At 43.3% G+C, this 13,946-nt stretch overlaps 2 protein-coding genes across 3 annotated transcripts in view; both read right to left on the reverse strand.

Annotated features, from left to right (window-relative positions):
• Positions 1 to 3,978, reverse strand: part of LOC109894624 (frizzled-3) — a 51,047-nt gene extending 47,069 nt beyond the window's left edge. The window contains exons 1-2 of the mRNA XM_020488240.2: positions 3,662 to 3,978; positions 1,918 to 2,555 (exon numbers count right to left, since the gene is read on the reverse strand). Coding sequence (XP_020343829.1) covers positions 1,918 to 2,187 — 270 coding nt within the window. The 5' untranslated portion in view covers positions 2,188 to 2,555; positions 3,662 to 3,978. The remainder of the gene's footprint in view (positions 1 to 1,917; positions 2,556 to 3,661) is intronic.
• Positions 3,979 to 4,034: 56 nt separating this feature from the next.
• On the reverse strand, positions 4,035 to 13,697 carry LOC109894625 (keratinocyte-associated protein 3). Of its 2 annotated transcripts, XM_020488242.2 has the most exons (7): positions 13,524 to 13,679; positions 12,022 to 12,206; positions 11,871 to 11,930; positions 11,499 to 11,696; positions 9,663 to 9,797; positions 9,466 to 9,576; positions 4,035 to 5,679 (listed from the first exon to the last, which is right to left on the reverse strand). In XM_020488242.2, the coding sequence occupies exons 1-6, from the start codon at positions 13,534 to 13,536 to the stop codon at positions 9,487 to 9,489; spliced, it is 681 nt and encodes a 226-aa protein (XP_020343831.1). In that variant the 5' UTR covers positions 13,537 to 13,679; the 3' UTR covers positions 4,035 to 5,679; positions 9,466 to 9,486. The 2 variants fall into 2 exon arrangements, 1 of the variants encoding a protein (XP_020343831.1); XR_004210660.1 differs by having other exon boundaries at positions 4,037 to 5,679; positions 9,466 to 9,797; positions 13,524 to 13,697.
• Positions 13,698 to 13,946: the final 249 nt, after the last annotated feature.

The following is a 13,946-nucleotide window of genomic DNA, read 5'->3' on the forward strand; positions in this document are numbered from 1 at the left end:
GCAGTAGTTTATGTGTCGGGGGGCTGGGGTCAGTTTGTTATATCTGGAGTACTTCTCCTGTCCTATTCGGTGTCCTGTGTGAATCTAAGTGTGCGTTCTCTAATTCTCTCCTTCTCTCTTTCTTTCTCTCTCTCGGAGGACCTGAGCCCTAGGACCATGCCCCAGGACTACCTGACATGATGACTCCTTGCTGTCCCCAGTCCACCTGGCCATGCTGCTGTTCCAGTTTCAACTGACCTGAGCCCTAGGACCATGCCCCAGGACTACCTGACATGATGACTCCTTGCTGTCCCCAGTCCACCTGGCCATGCTGCTGCTCCAGTTTCAACTTCCACCTGACTGTGCTGCTGCTCCAGTTTCAACTGTTCTGCCTTATTATTATTCGACCATGCTGGTCATTTATGAACATTTGAACATCTTGGCCATGTTCTGTTATAATCTCCACCCGGCACAGCCAGAAGAGGACTGGCCACCCCACATAGCCTGGTTCCTCTCTAGGTTTCTTCCTAGGTATTGGCCTTTCTAGGGAGTTTTTCCTAGCCACCGTGCTTCTACACCTGCATTGCTTGCTGTTTGGGGTTTTAGGCTGGGTTTCTGTACAGCACTTTGAGATATCAGCTGATGTACGAAGGGCTATATAAATAAATTTGATTTGATTTGAATTTGATTTTGTTGCAACAATTTTGTAAAGCTGACTTCTGGGGCTGCAGGGTAGGGTTTAGGTTAGGCAACTTCTCTACTGGATTAAATCAAGTTCAACAACAGACGTTAGTTTAAAATCTTAACATTAATATATGTTGATACGATTCAACAACAACAAAAAATGCTCAATGATTGAATACACAGAAAATAAATCACCACCTGGTTGGTTTTCCCCATGTGATGTTTTCGGGTGATTCAGACGGGGTCAAGATCATCTGAAAATGAGGAACAGCTGTGCTGGGAATTTCTGGACCAGATTGGATTTTTACACTTCATTCATAATATATTTACATAACTGGTCCACTGCAGCAAAACATAAGTTATGTCATCATCATCATGCTACAACTAGATTTAGACAGAGGAGAGAAAGCGAGGTAAAAGATGAAAGTACAGCCAAATGGTTTTTGGAAGCTATATACACTGAGTGTACATGTGTAGTAAGGTGATGGGTAACAAAACAGATGAGGGCATTTTTAAAGGTTGGAGATAACATTATGCCATCATAGTCATTAATGCCTTTAACTGGAGATGCAGATGACACACACACACAAGTCAGACCTTTCATCATCCAATCAGAAAATACTGTCTGACACGTCGCCTCCAAGCCACAGGCATACGGACAGAGAAAGACATGTATTTACAAGGTTTTACCCCCAGCTCTACCCCTTTACAAGGTTTTACCCCTAACTCTACCCCTTTACAAGGTTTTACCCCTAACTCTACCCCTTTACAAGGTTTTACCCCTAACTCTACCCCTTTACAAGGTTTTACCCCTAACTCTACCCCTTTACAAGGTTTTACCCCTAACTCTACCCCTTTACAAGGTTTTACCCCCAACTCTACCCCTTTACAAGGTTTTACCCCTAACTCTACCCCTTTACAAGGTTTTACCCCTAACTCTACCCCTTTACAAGGTTTTACCCCTAACTCTACCCCTTTACAAGGTTTTACCCAAAACTCTACTACAGAAAAATATGTCAGCCTTGAAATCTGCTGAGAAATAATTGCTAGTAGGCTAAAGCCTACTGACTGTAAAAACCTATCCTTGCCCATTCATTCTGAAGAAGGACAGAACAGCCAGTAACCTGAGTCGGTTGGATTCTATGTCAGCCCAAACGCTCCAATTACAACCTCATATCAGTCTCTATTCATAAACCATTATCCCTTTGGAGCAACAGCAATGCCCATATATACAGACACAGCTATAGTCGGTACCTCCATGGCGAGTGCGGCCGTCTGCTGGTCGTAGTGGTTGAGGAGGTTGGGCATGAAGGTGGCATTGTAAGGCAGGTCCTGGCACATCCGCAGTCCTACTGGCTCACATGTAAACGTACTGTGGCTCTCTGCTGTCTCCGCATGGATGGACAGACAGGTGGAGCAGAGGGATGAGAGGAAGAGAAGCAAGAGGAAGAGTGACCTAGGCATGACCCTCTCTCTGTGTGAGTCTGCTATTGCAGGTGATGTGTAGTCCCACCTCACTCTCATCCTCAATGAGTAGGGGAGGGGGAGAGAGGGATGAAGAGAGGAAAGGAGGGATGAGATAACAGCAGGGCTATTCTTCTTCTTCTACACAATCACACCATGGAGATCTGTGGCACTCACAGGGGAATCCTGCTGCTTCCATCCCCCAGAGGAGTGCACCCTGTCTGGCTATGGGATCCACCTAGTCAGCCTCCTCTGTCTAGGTCTGTTCCCACTGGAGGGCTGTGATCATCAGGCTAGATTTTCCACCGTTTCCCCCAGCACAGCTATGGTCTTCTCTCTCCAATGAAAGAAGAGACTGCCTATTGAAAGCATTCAGTGTTTCTTCACAAAGAACGTCCAATGGCCCAGTAGCACAAGTCAAGCAAGACCTACAAGTTAAAATACAAAAGAATGTTTAGACAAGTGACAAGACAGTCCTATACAATTGTAAATAAGTGACAAGAGACTGGGAGTTGAAAAACAGCAACCCCACCCCTCATTTACACAAGTCCCCATAGATTGTCTTTATTACATTATTATTACAGTCACTGTTATTGTTTTATGTATGTATTGATGCTCAAACAGACAGATAATTGATGAGGGTGAAAACAATTGGTTGTCAGTTCAACTTCACTGGTAAACATAAGCTTACATACAGGCAGCTATATTATAAAAATGCATTTCTATCAGGATTGGCTACTGTCAACATGATACTGTCCTATAGGTCTATGACACACCTATAGGTATACAGGCCTATAGTTGTGTGTCGTCCAATACAGTATGTATCTATGTAGTAGTTACTACGCAGAGCAATTTATAGTCATTTTTGCAGGACAACCTTATTGGGCGTTGTTACTACACAGCTGCGCACACGCCCTTCCAGTCAATTCAATATATTATGCCTAGAAAATCATGCATCGTCTTGCATTTCCACTCTTTTCATTTAAATGTACACCCATGCAATCCGACCAACTAACGTATTCTCCCAATGTTTCGCATGGGTTGATTACCCTGCCACTGACGGTATCTGAAAGAAATGCCATTTAAACGGTGTATAGGAGATACAGCAACCTCTGTACGTGTGTAGTAATGTAGCTATGCCGGTTAATGGTAACTAAATGCAACGCAATAATAGTGTAACATTGTTTTTCTATCTAGCCTCATGTCATTTTAGAATGTCTGAAATCTCTGAACTACAGCTCGCGAAGGAACTTGTCTCTGTTCTAACGCTACCATTCGCGTTGCATTTTTTATAGGAAGCAAAGAAAACAAATCATGTATTGGATTGTTTTAGTCATTTAAAAAATGTATACGATAGCTAACTCGTAAACGTGACATGGTTACATTGCAATTTGTGTCGCAACCTCAAACTGATAAAGTGACTAAATATGCAAGCTATAACAAGAACAAAGTCTAGGAATGAACGTCTTGTGCATAATGCCAAAAAAAATCCATGCCCCCCCGCCCTCCTAAAAACCCCAAAGCAAATCTTCACCTTCAATTGGAATAATCGTCGATCTGCACTGCTCTTTGCCGCTGTTTCTTCCAGTGACAATACACAAGCACGTCGCTAGCTCTCTCCGTCTTCTCTCTCGCTGCTGCACGCAAATCCATGAAATAATCTGTTCCCCGGACGCGCGCTTTGAGCTAGACCACCAGTGTATGCAACATTATCATCGACCAATTCAATTGATTTGTGTGATATATCAGATAAATCCCAATATAATTCACACCGTGTCCAGTTATATATACACTGTGCATTCCTTCATGGTTGCGCAATAGTTTGCCGACTGAGTGAACTTGAAAGTCCCCATCCCACCTTAACACTGATGTAAACAGTCACGTGAAGAGAACACAGAGGATAGTAATGATAAATCAAAGAGTTAACATTTATTTGAAGAAAATGATTCCATATAAAAACGTTGAACACATTGATCGGTGCAGTCCTTAAATATAAAATCAACTAAACACATGCAACTTCATGTAAAAAATACTGCAGGCAACCAAAACACACCATGCATGAAATGTAGATTGAGGTCATGGTCAGGATCAATTCAGGAAGTTCAACTGACTTCCTGAATAAAAAATGTAAGACCCCAACCCTTACACATAAAATGTTATTGGACTACATTCCAGTGACAATCCACCAGGGTTTAAACTCAGTGAAATCCAGCTCATTCTAATGAGTAGCCTACACTAGTTTATCCCTGCAAAGTGGTCGACACTAGTTACCACAAAGTCATACACCCCACCCATTTCTACAATTAAAGTCTTAAAATTTTATTTTAAACCTAACCTTAGCCCTGAACTTAACCACACTGCTAACCTTAAATTAAAACCAAAAAGCTTGTTTTTGTAGCCAATTACAACTTTGTGACTGTGGAATATGACTTTGTGGCTATGGAAGCTAGTGGACACCCACTAAAGTAGTAGTACTACAGTACAACATATGGCAGCCCTGGAGGAACAACATTCAGCTGGCCACGCATAGAAAACAACCTTTGTTGGGACAGGGTCAGTCACCTCCTTATATCAATATTGATTCCCCCCTCAGATCAGGGGATTAGCGTTGTGTGCAAAGATTACGACCCGCTTGATTTAACCCAGCACCAGATGAACCGTTTCAGCACTGAGCTGATAACTTCTGCCTGGTGTCGGGGAATGTGAGCCCATCCCAGCTACACCTGTATGACTTACATACTGGTGTCTACCTGACCACTCATGCACCCCGGCCCCCAGGGGCTGCTCTGCTGCATTGGGTTTCAGTCAAAATTTCAGTGTGCGTCTCAGTACACTAAAGTGGTTCAGCTCTCCCTGTTCCCCTTCTTCTATATGCACCTGCAGGAGAAATAAAATTGGGAGAAAACTGCAATGTGGGAGATTTGTTTCTAGGAATTTGAGATGAACCCTCAGAGCCCCTCTCAGGCATTGTCTTCCCATATCCCCACAGTATACATTCAAGCCAGGAAATAACAGAGTAGTAAACACTATGGAGTGCATCGAGGCCTGGTAGATCAGGCAGGTAGACATAATCAGGTTACAAAAACACACATGACAATAAAACATCTTTGGCTGAGATTGGTAGTTAAATACAAGAGTAGTCATAAAACAAACATCTTTGGCTAAGCTGAGAGTTAGTCGTTAAATTTAACGAGGTATATAACAGTGTGCTGCTGTTAAAAGGAGGAAATAACATGTGCAGAAAATGAAAAAAGCATGAAGCATGATAAATGCCAAATGTGATTAAATGCAATTATTTAAAATACTATAACGAAGATATTGATCCATAAATAATCTCTACACTACAGGCATTTGTAATTTTGCATTTGTGAAATGTTGGCGGATCGAGGGGAGGACAGACATTCTGAGGCAGACACAGAGACAATGTCATCCAGCAGTCTAGCTAGCCTATCACGTTGAGGGAGAGGAGAGTCTTTGGTATGAATGGAGGTAAAGGCACCAGGGAGGTTCTCTGAAGACGAAGAGGCTCAGTCACACCTTCGTCATCAAACACTGTTGACAAGAAAGCACGAGGAGAGATATTACTTCAGCTCAGTTGAAACATATCTTTAGTTGTGTCAGATCTGAAGGAAGCAGATTACATGTAAAACGGTAGCACTTCCGTTTATCATGCAGAAATAACCTCAAATTAAATGGTAATTACACAGACATAACCTATGAAGTACTTGTGTTTTGCAGGTTCACTAAAACAAGCACCATTAGGCACCGTGGTGCCCTTTAGAGCAGTGATGAGTAACTGATGGGGTGTGGGGGCCACAAAAATCTGAACTCATCATGAGGGGCCACAGTGGCTTGTGAGTCTGTGTACCCACATCCATACCCACACATGCAGTCAACATTTCACTGAGGGGCCACCCCACCTTGCAAACAAAACATTTTAGCGACCCCCCTCTTGATAAGTTTTGAAGCTAATTTCCTGAAATTCTACACATTTTGCCTTTGGACATACAGAAATTGTTGCAGTTTTAAATATGATATCTGAGTGAGAGTAACAAACAAAATCAATGAGGGCGTTAATTTGACCACAATTAGTACAAGTTTAGATAGCTGACGAGATTACATTTTTTTAGCTGACATGGGCTAATTGAGTGACTGTCAGTGACTGACATAACTGCTGATGCACAACCACATAATACTATTCTTTTTATCCTGGGGGGATTGATCCAATTCTCAGACAACCCAAAGATTGCTAGATGTCCTTCCAGACTCCCTCCACCTACCCAAGGACGTCAGAGTACAAAAATCAGTTAACCACCTAACTGAGGAACTCAATTTAACCTTGCGCAATACCCTAGACGCAGTCGCACCCCTAAAAACAAAAACATTTGTCCTAAGAAACTAGCTCCCTGGTATACAGAAAATACCAGAGCTCTGAAGCTTCCAGAAAATTGGAACAGAAATGGCACCACACCAAACTGGAAGTCTTTCCCGACTAGCTTGGAAAGACAGTACCGTGCAGTATCGAAGAGCCCTCACTGCTGCTCGATCATCCTTATTTTCCAACTTATTTTACTCAATTAAGAACAATCCTAAATGTTTTTGATACTGTCGCAAAGCTAACTAAAAAGCAGCATTCCCCAAGAGAGCATGGCTTTCACTTCAGCTGTGATAAATTCATTAACTTCTTTGAGGAACAGATCATGATCATTAGAAAGCAAATTACGGACTCCTCTTTAAATCTGTGTATTCCTCCAAAGCTCAGTTGTCCTGAGTCTGCACAACTCTGCCAGGACCTAGGATCAAGGGAGTCACTCAAGTGTTTTAGTACTATATCTCTTGCCAAAATTATGAAAATAATCATGGCCTCTAAACCGTCAAGCTGCATACTGGACCCAATTCCAACTTAACTACTGAAATAGCTGCTTCCTGTACTTGGCCCTCCTATGTTGAACATAATAAATGTCTCTCTATCTATCGGATGTGTACCAAACTCACAAAAAAAGTGGCAGTTTTTCTCTTGAAAAAGCCAAACCTTGACCCAGAAAATATTTTTTTAAACTATCGGCCTATATCGAATGTCCCATTCCTCTCATATTTTTGGGAAAAAGCTGTTGCGAAGCAACTCACTGCCTTCCTGAAGACAAAAAATGTATACGAACCGCTTTAGTCTGGTTTTAGACCCCATCATAGCACTGAGACTGAACTTGTGAAGGTGGTAAATTACCTTTTAATGGCGTCAGACCGAGGCTCTGCATCGGTCCTCGTGCTCCTAGAACTTAGTGCTGCTTTTGATACTATCGATCACCACATTCTTTTGGAGAGATTGGAAACCCAAATTGGTCTACACGGACAAGTTCTGGCCTGGTTTAGATCTTATCTGTCGGAAAGATATCAGTTTGTCCTCTGACAAATCAACTGTAAATTTCGGTGTTCCTCAAGGTTCCGTTTTAGGACCACTATTGTTTTCACTATATATTTTACCTCTTGGTGATGTCATTCGGAAACATAATGTTAACTTTCATTGCTATGAGGATGACACACAGCTGTACATTTCAATGAAACATGGTGAAGCCCCAAAATTGCCCTCGCTGGAAGCCTGTGTTTCATACATAAGGAAGTGGATGGCTGCAAATGATCTACTTTTAAACTCGGACAAAACAGATATGCTTGTTCTTGGTCCCAAGAAACACAGAGATCTTCTGTTGAATCTGACAATTAATCTTGATGGTGGTACAGTCGTTGCAAATTAAATGAAGGACCTCGGCAGTACTCTGGACCCTGATCTCTCTTTTGACGAACATATCAAGACTGTTTCAAGGACAGCTTTTTTCCATCTACACAACATTGCAAAAATCAGAAACTTTCTGTCCAAAAATAATGCAGAAAAGTTCATCCATGCTTTCGTCACTTCTGGGTTAGACTACTGCAATGCTCTACTTTCTGCCTACCCGGATAAAGCACTGAATAAACTTCAGTTAGTGCTAAACACAGCTGCTAGAATCTTGACTAGAACCAAAAGAAGAATTGATCATATTACTCCAGTGCTAGCCTCTCTACACTGGCTTCCTGTTAAGGCAAAGGCTGATTTCAAGGTTTTACTGCTAACCTACAAAGCTTGCTCCTATCTATCCTATCTTTCCGATTTGGTCCTGCCATATATACCTACACGTATGCTACGGTCACAAGACGCAGGCCTCCTAACTCTCCCTAGAAAGCAAACAGCTGGAGGCAGGGCTTTCTCCTATAGAGCTCCATTTTTATGGAATGGTCTGCCTACCCATGTGAGAGACGCAGACTCGGTCTCAACTTTTAAGTATTTACTGAAGACTCATCTGGGTCATATGATTGTGTAGTCTGGCCCTGGAGTGTGAAGGTGAACAGAAAGGCACTGGAGCAACGAACCACCCTTGCTGTCTCTGCCTGGCCGGTTCCCCTCTCTCCACTGGGATTCTATGCCTCGAACCCTATTACCGGGGCTGAGTCACTGGCGCTCTTCCATGCCGTCCCTAGGAGGGGTGCGCCAATTGAGTGGGTTGAGTCACTGACATGATCTTCCAGTCTGGGTTGGTGCCCCCCCTTGGGTTGTGCCGTGGCGGAGATCTTTGTGGGCTATACGCGGCCTTGTCTCAGGATGGTAAGTTGGTGGTTGCTCTCTATTTCCCTTTCTCTCGGAGGACCGGAGCCATAGGACCATGCCTCAGGACTACCTGGCATGATGACTCCTTGCTGTCCCCAGTCCACCTGGCTGTGCTGCTGCTCCAGTTTCAACTGTTCTGCCTGCAGCTATGGAACCCTGACCTGTTCCCTGGACATGTTACCTGTCCCAGACTGCTGTTTTCAACTCTCTAGAGACAGCAGGAGTGGTAGAGATACTCTGAATGATCGGCTATGAAAAGCCAACTGACATTTACTCCTGAGTTGCAACCTCGACAACCACTGTGATTATTATTAGACCGTGCTGGTCATCTATGCACTTTTGAACATCTTGGCCATGTTCTTTTATAATCTCCACCCAGCATGGCCAGAAGAGGACTGGCCACCCCTCATAGCCTGGTTCCTCTCTAGGTTTCTTCCTAGGTTCTGGCCTTTTTAGGGAGTTTTTCCTAGCCACCGTGCTTCTACACCTGCATTGCTTGCTGTTTGGGGTTTTAGTCTGGGTTTATGTACAGCACTTTGAGATATCAGCTGATGTAAGAAGGGCTTTATAAATACATTTAATTTGATCCACAGGCCTACAAATAGTGGCCGTCGTTGCCCATCCCTGGCCTAGAGCAATGGGAAAGGAGAAGGGGCTAGAATCTGTTGGAAGGATCAAGCTCCAGTGGACTGAACCCTTACCTCCCAGTCTGTGGCAGTCCTCTATGCGTAGGCAGAGTGTTGACCAATCAGGCTCCGGACCTGGAGTGAGTACTCTGGATCTGCCCTATTAGTTAGAGCCTCCTCCTCCAGCTGGCACAGAGAACAGAAACAGGAGAGATGGAGAAAGAAGTAAGTGAGTGAGTGAGTGAGTGAGTGAGTGAGTGAGTGAGTATTACCTGTTCTTTGAGGTATGTGTGAGAGCAGGGTCCTAGACCCCTCAGTACCAGTCCCACTACGAAGCACCAGATAGAAAGTCCTGTTTCCAGTCCAGCCAGAAGTACACATGGGAACCACAGAGACAGGGCAGTGTCCTGGAGAGAATGAAAGAGATATATACATACACGCACAGCCATTGGAAAGTATTCAGACTCCTTGACTTTTTCCACATTGTTACATTACAGCCTTATTCTTAAATTGATTCAATTTCCCCCCCCCCTCATCAATCTACACACAATACCCCATAATGACAAAGCAAAAACAGGTTTAGAAATGTTTGCAAATGTATTAATTACAAAAATACCTCATTTACATAAGTATTTGAGACCCTTTGCTATGAGACTCAAAATTGAGCTTAGGTGCATCCTGTTTCCATCAATCATCCTTGAAATGTTTCTACAACTTGATTGGAGTCCATCTGTGGTAAATTCAATTGATGGACATGATTTGGAAAGGCACAAACGTGTCTATATAAAAGGTCCCACAGTTGACAGTGCATGTCAGAGCAAAAAGGTTGAAGGAATTGTCCATAGAGGTCAGACAGGATTGTGTCGAGGCACAGATCTGGGGAAGGGTACCAAAAAATGTTTTCAGCATTGAAGCTCCCCAAGAACACAGTGCCCTCCATCATTCTTAATTGGAAGAAGTTTTCAACCACCAAGACTCTTCCTAGAGCTGGACACCCGGCCAAACTGAGCAATCGGGGGTGAAGGGCCTTGGTCCCTCTGACAGAGGTCTAGAGTTCCTCTGTGGAGATGGGAGAACCTTCCAGAAGGACAACCAACTCTGCAGCACTCCACCAATCAGGCCTTCATGGTAGAGTGGCCAGACGGAAGCCACTCCTCAGTAAAAGGCACATGATAGCCTACCTGGAGCTCACCAAAAGGCACCTGAAGACTCTCAGACTATGAGAAACAAGATTCTCTGGTCTGACAAATCCAAGATTGAATTCTTTGGCCTGAACGCAAAGTGTCACGTCTGGAGGAAACCTGGCACCATCCCTACGGTGAAGCATGGTGGTGGCAGCATCATGCAGCGGATATGTTTTTCAACGGCAAGTACTGGGAGATTAGTCAGGATCGAGGGAAAGATGAATGGAGCAAAGTACAAAGAGATCCTTGATGAAAACCTGCTCCAGAGAACTCAGGACCTCACTGGGGTGAAGGTTTTACCTTCCAACAGGACAACGACCCCTAAGCACACAGCCAAGACAACGCAGGAGTGGCTTCGGAGAGAAGTCTCTGAACGTGCTTGAGTGGCCCAGCCAGGGCCTGAACTTGAACCCTATCGAACATCTCTGGAGAGAACTGAAAATAGCTGTGCAGCAATGCTACACATCCAACCGGACAGAGCTTGAGAGCATATGCAGAGAAGAATGGGAGAAACTTCCCAAATACAGGTGTGCCAAGCTTGTAGCATCATACCCAAGAAGACTCAAGGCTGTAATCACTGCCAATGATTCTTCAACAAAGTACTGAGTAAAGGGTCTGAATACTTATGTAAATGTGATATTTCTGTTTTTTATTAATTAGCACAAATTTCTAAAATCCTGTCATGGGGTATTGTGTGTAGATTGATGAGGAAAAAACTACTTAATTTTAGAATAAGGCTGTAACCTACCAAAATGTGGAAAAAGTCAAGGGGTCTGAATACTTTCCGAAGGCACTGTGTGTGTGGCAATAGTGAGGCTAATAGCCATACAGATTGAGAACGAGAGAGACTTTATACATATGTATATTTTTGTGTTGTCAAAGGAGCATAGAGACAGAGCGAGAGAGAGAGGGATAGAGACTTACATAAATCCGTGTGGTGTCAAAGGGGCAGTCTGCGTTGACTGGCGAGCGGGCGTTGATTGGCAAGTCAGTGAAGTTGCAGCCCAACATGAGGCCCCTCCCCTCGTTGGCAATGGTGAGGCTAATAGCCAATAGGAGCCCGATGCCACAGGCTGCAGAGAGTAGGGCATTCAGGAAGGAACTAATCAGAAGACCTATGTGCTGGAGTTGGGGAACAGAAGGACAGGGAGAAAGAGAAAGCGAGGGAGAAAAGAGGGGTGAAGTCAAGGAGGTGGGGAACATTTTGATGAGAGGAGGTGAAGAGGTGACAGTTGCAGACTTAATGGTGTTCATTGTATCTTACAAATGATATTTTCTTGTTATTGATGGTCTTACCAGCTTCCAAACTGACAGATTTCTTGACACCAATATGGCAATGATTCCTGTTGCAATGCTCTGAAAATGGAAACAGAACATTTCAGTTTCTGTCTATAACATCACGTTATTACTAATTGTTACTATCGTTATCTATAATTCTCTGACTGACCAGCAGTCCGGAGGTGACAGAGATGATGTTGGCGGCGGTGAACTCGGTGGTGATCTGGTCGTTGGGTTTAGAGATGTGGCGCAGGATGCTGCCGTGGATGATGGCTCCCAGAATGAAGTTAATGTGACCCACCAGGATCAGAGTAAACCCCTTCTTCATCAGACGCCCTGGGCCCTTCTCCTTATCTGACAGATCAGCACACGGTCATCATTGTATGGTCATTGTTGTAAAGTAGGCTACCAGGGTTGGGGTCAATACCATTGATTCAGAAAGTAAAACTAATTCCAATTCCACATTGTCCTCATTGAAAAGCACTGAAGATAATTGTTATTTCAGTGTACTACTTGAATGGAACTGGAATGTAAATAAGATTACAGTCGAGTGCACAGAAATCACCATAGAGAATGGCAGTTTAATCTCATTCTAGTTCTGTGAGTTTACCTATATAAAAGTAAGTAAGCCTCTTCAACTTTGGCCTATTAGTTGGTAGAAACATTTATAACACTAAAGGTGTGGATCAAACAAGATAGTACTAGTCATTAGTCGGATTTCGTTGCTAAACGTTTTGCAACTGTCTACTCCAAATGGAAAATGTTTTGGTTTCTATTGCAAATTCAGGTAGGACTCTCCCTGTTTCGTTCTGATTGCTATGTTTGCTTCCGTTTAGTTCTTAAACTGTCACTTGTTTCCGTTGCAAGACTTAATGAATACACCCCAGATTTAAACCCAATATTGATTTGCATTGAATTCGAGTCAGGCAGAAATTAGCATGAATCAGGGAAGTTAACTCTCACGACGTCTTCAAGCCAGAATTTTGAATAAAACTATATTTTAACATACTTTACCGGACCGTGCGGTTGGTAATTTTGGTGGTAGGAATGTGAGAATATATCCACAGGAAAGTATAATTCTATAACTTTTCAAAGCTATGGTAGAGCCGTTCAGATGAAGCCTGTGCAGAACCATGTAAACGTGCACAAGCTCGGTAAATAGGCTATTTCATGCGTGTATTTTTTATGTTGTGAGCATGATAGAAATCTGAACTCACTACCGGCGCTTTGAAAAGTTGATGTAATTACACTCGTGTGGACATAATCGTCTCACATTCCTACCGCCAACAGGACCAACCGGTAAAGTACGTTAAAATGTACTTTTATTCAAAATTCTTGCTTGTAGCGGTGGTGAGAGGAAACTTTCCCGATTCAAACGCTAATTTCTGCCTGACGTAGAATTAAATTCAATGCAACTCAACGTCGAGTTTACAGGCAAACCCCATATAAGCATCTGAAACACTGAATCAACAGTGTCCCTTATTGGACTCCCCAGTCCTCACCAAACGTTTAGCTAATTTACTGTTAAAAGCATCATTGGTGGATCATCGGTTTACTTTCGAAATACGCAAACGAACACCTGTGCAACCTAGACGTAATGGTTGCCTCGCTAAAGTTAACACAATAAGTTGCTTCCACCACTAAAATATAAGCTATTTAAAGTTAACTTACCGAAACCACACATATCGTTGCCGTATATTACGCAAGATTGTTTCTAAGAGTTAAACAAAACGGCAAATTATTTTTGTTTTCATGAAGCAGTTCCTCGCACTTTCCGAGTCGGTGACGTCACGGGCTTCACCTGTCGAGCGGAAGTTGGGCGTTCATTTTTGTTCTTCTTCATTTGGGGTTTTCAATAGTGTGCAACTGCAGCACGTAATTCGGGGCGTTCCTGCATGTGGGCGTTCCTGCGTTTGCGAAGGACAGTGCCTACAAAAAGACGCCATTACTATTGATCTATGTTAAGGGAATTACTGCTGGTGTTGTGTAGTGACCTACATGTTATGCCGAGAGAGAATAGTTATGTTGTCTTTTTGTAGGCTCGTTGGACAAAGCCTATGGGGAAATTAATGGCGTTTTTGTTGGGTTTTCGGA

This window comes from Oncorhynchus kisutch, linkage group LG7 (assembly GCF_002021735.2).
Source record: "Oncorhynchus kisutch isolate 150728-3 linkage group LG7, Okis_V2, whole genome shotgun sequence".
Taxonomy (NCBI): domain Eukaryota; kingdom Metazoa; phylum Chordata; class Actinopteri; order Salmoniformes; family Salmonidae; genus Oncorhynchus; species Oncorhynchus kisutch.